General features: G+C 40.4%; 1 protein-coding gene across 1 annotated transcript in view; it reads right to left on the minus strand.

Annotated features, from left to right (window-relative positions):
- Positions 1 to 549: 549 nt before the first annotated feature.
- Positions 550 to 8,501, minus strand: part of SCG3 (secretogranin III) — a 34,260-nt gene continuing 26,308 nt past the window's right edge. Inside the window, exons 12-13 of the mRNA XM_012728661.1 lie at positions 4,567 to 4,647; positions 550 to 873 (exon numbers count right to left, since the gene is read on the minus strand). Of these exons, the coding sequence (XP_012584115.1) occupies positions 755 to 873; positions 4,567 to 4,647 (200 nt within the window). The 3' untranslated portion in view covers positions 550 to 754. The remainder of the gene's footprint in view (positions 874 to 4,566; positions 4,648 to 8,501) is intronic.

The following is an 8,501-nucleotide window of genomic DNA, read 5'->3' on the forward strand; positions in this document are numbered from 1 at the left end:
ATCTCGAATTCTACCTTATTGAGAAGTCTTGCCTTGAATCAAAGCCATTTTGGATAACTTGCTCTGGAATAAATTTTTGCCTTGCTTTACTTACTTGTGATCTCATTTGTCTTCTTAGAGACTATGTGGTTATCTCTCTAATAAATTCAATGACTGAACACTCATTAAAAGAAAATTAAAGGGGGGAAAGTTTTGATAAATCTAGCAAATCCTATGCCCATTTTTTATGTTCCTTTTTATGTCATTGGGCCTGATGATGGATTAACTAAAAAGTACAGTCACAAAAGCAGTTAACTCTCCTTTATGCTATAGAGACCATGAGGAGCTTAAATTCATTTCAATTGCCAAAGTGGAAACATCTTGTAATACACCTACAAGGTGCTCCGGTATCTAGCATGCCTAGAAAACATAGCTTTCCTAATTCTTCAGGGACTGCTTATGTGTAGAAATTTCAGTTTTAAATTCAGCCCATTAAAAACTTTTCTAAAGCAACCTACCTCTTATTATAAAATGTCAATGTATGAAGAAATAAGGATTCTATATACAGAATTTCAATTACATACAATTTTACTTTTCAGATAATTTTTATATCCAGAAAGCTATGTTTTAACCACTTCTAAAAGGTTAGCTACTATAAATTCAGCACTTTCTAATAATCCTTGGGTCAAAACAACTTTAATCACAGAATTAGAGTGTTTGAAGCTATATTACATTTTCTGAAACAGTTGCAAAACTCCTGGGTCTTTTGCTGTTTTTACAGGCTACTGTAAATGCGCTTTATAGCATCGGCTTCTTCTTTATCGAGGATGCCTTTTTCCACATAAACATCAGCTTGTTGGTTGATAAAGTCCCTCATCTTTGAAAGGTCATAATCTGGAAAATATCATTAAAGTATCATGAGCAAGGATCAGGAAAAAACAATCCCGTGACAGTGATTACCATTAGCTAAGAAGCATTTTGTTCAACAAACACCACAATTACCATCCCCATTTTTCATTCTGGAAGACATTATGAGTTCTTGGCATTTGTGCAGTGCTTTGCAGTTTCAAATCAGGTTACATGTATTATATTACCTCATATGGTATTCCTCATAATGCAGTGATTGATTAGTCATTTGACCTCAGGGCTTGTGGAGCAAGGCTTTTGCAAACTATATAGACCAATGACCTGGGGTAGATTTACATTCAGTATGTCTAGGACTGAGTCTGCATTTTAAATAAATACCCAGGAATCACACTTGGCATTGTTGGGGGTGACCAAATGCAGAGATTTTCTGATTGGACTGCATAAGGGCAGTAATAAATTAGACCTTGCATCCAAGGGTGATAAGGCAGTAATAAACTGGGACTTGCATCCAGAATGGGACTAGATGAAGGTGATAATGAACTGGGCCTTACATCAAGGGACACAGTGATGAGTCACCCCTTTGGAATCTGAGCTTAGAATCTATATAAGAGACCCTTCCCCCTATAGGGCTGGCAGTAGCTGCGGACCCCACTCTAGGGGCTCCATCTCAGCTGCTGTCCGGGAGCAATAAACTCTGCTTGCTCAGCCTTTCTGCCTCCCATCTCTCTTTCTTGCAGCCCGTCACAGAGGTCGGGGCAAAACAGGCATAAAACAAGATCCTAAGGTTCAGTGCCTTATTAAAACTCACACAGGTAATAAGAGATATGAGAACTTCCTGAATTTATTACACTGGTTAAATTCATGTTCTTTTTTACAAATTAAGAATTAGCTTGATTTTTCAGCTTGAATTATATGCATGAAGCAAAACAAACATAACCTCTTTATAGCTCCTGTCCTCCTTTAATAAAAGTATGTAAATCATCAAAATAGCCAATATAAACAAAGTCATCCCCCCAACTTAAGAGCTGTCTATGGCATCTGCCTGAAGGCTTAAAAGGACAAGAACCCCAAACCCATATTATCCCTTGATTCTTTAATTATTATATATTCATTGTTTTAAAACATGGAAAATGCAGAAACATAAAATCTAAATCACCTGAAGTCTATTAATCAGAGATAATCACAGGCAGTACTTTGTTCTCTTTTCTTGTAGCTGTTCAACTATATCTGTTTCACCCCGGAACTGAGATCAATATACACACAACTTCAGAACTAGGGCTTTTCACTGTACACACACGCAGTAACAATCTCAGCAGCACCATTTTTAATGGCTACACACAATATAGCCGACAGGGAGACTAAAAGGTAAGACACATATGCCCCCATGTTTGGACCTGTAGAGCTTCCCCACCCCCCACACCGCCCCCCAGGCACTTCTGGGGAAACCCCTTTAGGCTCTGTGTTGCCTGAGGCTGAGTTCCTTGAAGACAGTGTAGTTCCCCTTGGCTACTGGCAGGCCCCTGGAGTGGCCCCTCCCCCCACCTTTACGTGGACTGAATGTAATTGGAAATCAGGTCACGTGGGCATCTTTCCGCTCCTGCACGGGAGTAGAACTCAGAACCAGGGATGGCAGAAACCAGGTGTTGGTCATATCCAGGGGAGCTGACATGTAGAGAGCCGTTTCTGTCCTTGCCACCCAGGGGAGCAGTTGCTTCCATCAGGGCATGGCCATGGGGATTAAAGACAGAACTGTTACCACGAGCACTTTACAACCACACCTTATCTGCTCTTCACAACACCCCAGGAGGTAAGCATTAATGACCCCTGCAGAGACAGGAAAGATGAGTGGTGGTACCTTTTTTTTTTTTTTTTTTTCACTTTCTTTTCTCTTGGGCACAAACCAGAATCATCTCAAGGTGTGTTTTGTGTGCACACCATGAGCTGATTCCTGACTGACTTAGAGAGCAGACTGACTTTATCATCACTGCCTCAGATTAATACTGGCTTTTCGTAAAAGGTCACAGGATCAGCATCTCTAGTGGAATAAAAGCGGACTTCTCAGAGGTGAAGAAGTCCAGGTGATTTGAATGAGCAAAGAGGACAATATTTTCCTATCTTTGGAAATAGGAAGCTTATATTTTTTTTATACAGCTATCTGTATACAGCTATCTGTTGTACCTAGTGCAAAGGATGGGCTGTTTGAGTGAGCCCTGTTCTTCCCTCGCTGCTGTTAGTGTATATGTGGGTTCCATGAAAAACAGTTTCTCAGACTGTTTTTTTGCCATAACCTTCAAGCACTGGGGGCCTAGTAGAAGATAACACGCCGCCTTTGATGTAGTCTGTATATGCTTGATATGTAGTTCGCATGAGTTAACTTATTTAACCAGGGCATAAATTTGGCCGAGGCCAGCTTTGTCTATAAATCATATAAAAGTTAATAGGGTTCCTGGTCGGGGTGAGGTTAGTATATCTACACTAACATACTCTAAAACCCATGGTGGGTTTTAAAAATATTGATGCTTGGGTCTTGCCTCTCAAGATTCTCATTGAGTAGTCTTGGGGTGCAAGCTGGGTGTAAAGAAATGTAGAAACTCCACAGGTTACTTGAATGCATTGTAAGTTGGAGAAACATTGCTCTTATCCTAAGCATCACCTTGCACCTGCTCTGGCCAGAGGTAGGAACAATGCTGATTCCTCCCTCTCCATGGAGTTCTTATGTTTCTCCCTTCCTCTTTATTTCCTCTGCCTTGAGAGAAAACCCCATTCTTTCTGCTCTAGATCCTTGCCTCTTATCTCTCTCCGGGGTCTTTTCAATTCTTTTCCCCAAATCTGTAACCACACTGCTGCCTGATGGATTTCTGAAGTCTTAACCTAATTTCAGATCTTCTGGCTAAAACTAGCCCCCTTTGCAGAGTGCAAAGCCTCTTCTTGACCTGGGGCTACACACTTTCCCAGCCTGACACCCAGCCCTCCCAGGGAAGTGGAATGGCTCTAGATTCCTGGAACTCATCACTTTCTTCTGTCCCTTCATGCCTCAGCCCCCATGATCCTCTGCCTCCCTCTCGCCTCATTTACCCTTCCAGCAAAGGCTTTCCTTGCAACCTTTCCCCCAGGCTACGTCCAGGTAAGATGTGCTCTTTGCTCACCTCTTTACACTACCACACACAGATATGTACACTTTGCACACATCTATGACAGCACTGGCCACTCGTAGTGTTGTTGATGACTGTTGAAAGTGACTAGGCAGGATGTGGGAGACAAGCTGGGGGCATATCTTACTGTCCTTCACTTTTCTCACACTCTAAACAGTGTGGTTCTGTGTTAGTGATTGCAAGGACCCTCTAGAAAGTGCTCAGAGAATGTCTTTGTTTAAAATACTCCAAGAACGGGGCAGTGACTAGATGAAATAAGGTTGGCAAATGTTAATTAATGGGAGTGGATGATGGAACCATGGGTATTCAATATATTATTCTCTCTACCTTTGTTTGACATTTTCCATGATAAAATGTTAGTCTTATTTCATAATAAAATAAAAGCTTTTACTTGAAAGGCTGATTTGAAAAATAAGAGAATTAGAGCTCCTGCTTCCTTCTGCCTCGGAGAGGTGCTTGCGGTTTCTCTGTGCTCTCAGAGGAGACATTAGTACAATTTGTGTCAATCAGAACGAATCTCTAACAAATGAGTGAGGCTTACAATTTATAACCACACTAATTTCATTACCTTCTTTATTTCCTTTTTTGTTGTGTTTCTTCAACCACTCAATGTTTTTTCTAATGGCTTCCAAATAGGCTTCTGTTTTTCCTAGAAAAGACAAAAGAACCTATGTCAAATGCTCATAAAGTGTTTGCTTTGGCAGCACATATCCAAAAATATACATAAAATATTGTATTTCTTTTAAAAGGTCACTCTTGTTTAAAGTCACAAGCTAACACTGGATTTACAGAGCACTTGTGAGGTGATATCCCTAAGGAGGTGGTATATATATTTGTAGGGGGGAGAAAGGGTGGGAGGAAAGTTAAGGAGAATGGGTGAGAATAAGACTCCAGGAGTCAGGAGCTAGCAGGTTAGTGTCAAGAAACCAATATCCCCACACACAAATCACCACAGTGGTAGGGACTGGCGAGCATTTGTTTCAGGTCACTGGATGGTAGTGTCCCCATAATTCTAGACTGCACTGTTTTTGACTAGGAATTTTTCTTCCATACCAAGGAGCAGTATCAGATCAAGAAGGGAATCAGAGTGACAGATACAGTCACATTTCAGAAATATTGCTGGTCTGGTTTCAGACAACTTCAGTTAAGCAAATGTTGCAAGAAAGTGAATCCAACAGTACTTTTTGTTTCCCTGTACATGAAAAAGTTATGTTATACTATATTGTATTAAGTGTGCGATAACATTATGTCTGAAAATCCAATGCATATACCTTAACTTAAAAATAATTTATTGCTAAAAAATGCTAGTCACCATCTGAATCTTTAGCACTTGGAATCTTTTTGCTGGTGCAGCAGTATTTTATTTTTAAACTGCAATCATATAGTAGATTAGTAATACGATTAAAAGAAAAGATCATGGATTTTTAAGTCCTCAAAACGTGTATTTTCTCATAATACAAGTGTTCTTTTTTTTGTAATCAGGGAGAAATATCCATTCTGTTACTTTAATTTTTTCTTATGAGACTCCATTACTTTATCAGTGTCTATTTTAAAAATTATTTTTATTGAGGTAATATTAGTGTACAGCATTTTATATAATTTACAGGTACTTCAGATGTATGTTACCATATGGCACCCACAATCAAGGAACCCCCTCCACAGTTAGCTCTCCAGCTTCTCCTTCTGGTAGCTTCAAATTTTCAGTAAGATTTCTAGGTTTCAGGGGTCTCCTTGGTGGCACAAGGGGTTAAAACACAGCATTATGAAGCTATTGATCTCTGGCCAGGGAGGTGACCCACATGGCACAGCAGACCTCTCCAGTCTTGCCCTCTGCTCCGCTCAGCAGTGTATTTCATCAGTCTATTTGTTCTGCTTCCCACTGTGTGAATAACCTCAGCCATCCACCCCCAATACCTCTGGTCTGTATCCTAGTTCTTGTGTGCATAAATAAATAAATAAATAAATAAATCTTTTCAAAAAACATTTCTAGGTTTCAGGTAGGTTTTTTCCCTCTGTATTTCAACACATTAGTGAGAACAGTTGTTATTTGTCTGTGTGCTTCCAGCTTACTTTTCTTAACATAATCCTCTCTAGTCCCATCCATCTTTTTAAATAGCTGAGTAGTATTCCATCGTGTATGTATACTACACCTTAATCCACTCATCTGCACTTGGGTACTAGGATGTTTCTATAATTTGGCTATTGTAAATAGTGCTGCAAAGAACATTGGTTTGAGTATGTCTCTTCAAATTAGTGTTTTTGCATTCTTCATGTAGATCCCAAAGAGTGAAATTTCTAGATCACATGGTAAATCTATTTTTAATATTTTGAGAAACTTCTATGCTATTTTCCATATTTGTCTACATTCCCACCAGCAATTCATGACAGTTCCTTTTTCTCCACATGATATGGGCCATATTACAGGTATGGAGGTAGTGATCATTGTGATTTTGATTTGCACTTCTGTGATGAATGATGGTGAGCATTTTTTCGTATCTCTGTTAGCCATCTGTTTGTCTTTTTTTAAAATTTGTACACACAATAACTAGGATCTAGGCTGAAGGTGCAGGGATGCAGGTGCTGAGAGGATTCACCAGAGACAAAGTGGGGGAGCAGAATAAGCATCTACTGAAATACACTGCTGAGGGGAGTAGTGGGAGAAAGAGGAAAGGTCTGCTGCTCCATGTGGGTCAGCTCCCTGGCTGGGGATCGAACTTATGCTGAAGTGGCTTTAGCTTCTTTGTGCTGTGCTTTAACCCGCTGTGCAACAAAATGATGTATGTATGCCTTTTAAAGATAGTCTACCATATAGTCATGTTAAGTAAGTACAAATTCATGGCATTGCTTAAGACACTAAGCAAATCTTCTGCTCAGTCAGGTAAGGAGTGTGTAAAAATTCAGGAGAAAAAAATAACCAGGCCATATTTTAAGGTTGGATGGTAAGTTTAGAACTTGTAAAACTCCCCAGAAGGTAAACTTTCTCTGGTGGGCTTTAATTGTGTCCAGAGAATACCAGTTCAGTGATGCCTTTTAGATATGTCTTTGCCTGCAAGTAGGAATTACCTTCAGCATAGAGATCAGGAAATTAACCTTCAAGACCTAGGAAATAATGAAGTTGGAATTTGAATTCTGATCTTGCCAAATTTTTGCTGCCTGTACTATTTGAAAGATAAGCCCTGTTTGTGGACAAAACACTGCTATAACCTTGTTCTGTTTCAAGGAAATCAACCTTTTCTTTAACTAGGTGAAGTCCCTACTGCTCAAGGTGTCTGGAACTAGAACTAGGTAGTTTGCAATGTGTTAGATGACCTAAGTCTTCAACACACAGGGCCTCTGCAGAAGCAAAGGCTGCCAAAGCTCAGTTAATCACCAGCCGCAAAATCCTTTGAGCCTTGCTGCCTGTAGTCACCTGTCTACAGCTCTTCAGCTACCTACATAGTGTACTTAGTCTGTGCTATGGGCTATGCTTTGTACTTAAAAATGTATTATCTCGGCCCTCCCTGGTGGCGCAGCGGGTTAAAGCACAGCACTGAGAAGCTAAAACCACTTCCGCATGAGTTCGATTCCCGCCTGCCCGGGAGGTGACCACATGGTGCAGCAGACCTCTCCTGACCAGCCCGCTGCTCCCCTCAGCAGTGTGCTCCGTTGATCTGCCTGTTCTGTTCCCCTCTCTGTCTCTAGTGAAGCCTCTGACCACCCCTGAGCCTCTGGCCTGTACCCCAGTTCTGTATGCACAAATAAATAAATCTTTAAAAAAAATGTATTATCTCTTTTACTTTTCAAAACAAACTTTGGAGGTAGTCTTTTCTCATTCTCATTTGATAGATGAATAAACTGAATCATAGGATATAATAACATCCAAGACTTGGCTAGTAAATAGTAGAACCCAGCTTGAACTTGAGCACTTGATCGCAGCCCATGGATGATAATGCTGCCCTAAGATTGGCCAATGTTCTCATTCCACCACTATGGTTTTTTTTTTTTTTAATACCTTTTCTTTCTTTCTTTTTTAAAAGATTTATTTATTTTTGCGTACAGAACTGGGGTTTAGGCCAGAAGTGCAGGGGCAATGAGAGGATTCATCAGAGACAGAGTGGGGAGCAGAACAGGCAGGTTGACAAATACACTGCTAAGGGGAGCAGCGGGAGAGACAGAAGAGGTCTGCTGCGCCATGTGGGTCAGCTCCTTGGTCCTGGATCAAACTTATGCTGAAGCAGCTGTGGCTAGCTTTATAATGCTGCATTTTAACCTGTTGTGCCACTAAGGAGGACCCTCTCCCACTGTGTTTACCTAACTGACATCTTTCTTTCCAATTATATGCCCACTCTTGCCTCACCACTGGGGTGATATGTTATCCGAGAAACACAGAAAAGTTTTTGTGCACAAAGTGGTAAGTGGAACAGAGTCACAATTTTTAGCTATTAACTTTAATAGCCTGTGTAGAAAAAGCCTCAATTTCAGTGCTTTCTTTTTAAGAATATTAGTAAGTGCAAGACCAATGTT

Source organism: Condylura cristata, unplaced genomic scaffold (assembly GCF_000260355.1).
Source record: "Condylura cristata isolate star-nosed mole 26May11 unplaced genomic scaffold, ConCri1.0 scaffold00023, whole genome shotgun sequence".
In the NCBI taxonomy this organism is placed as follows: Eukaryota; Metazoa; Chordata; class Mammalia; order Eulipotyphla; family Talpidae; genus Condylura; species Condylura cristata.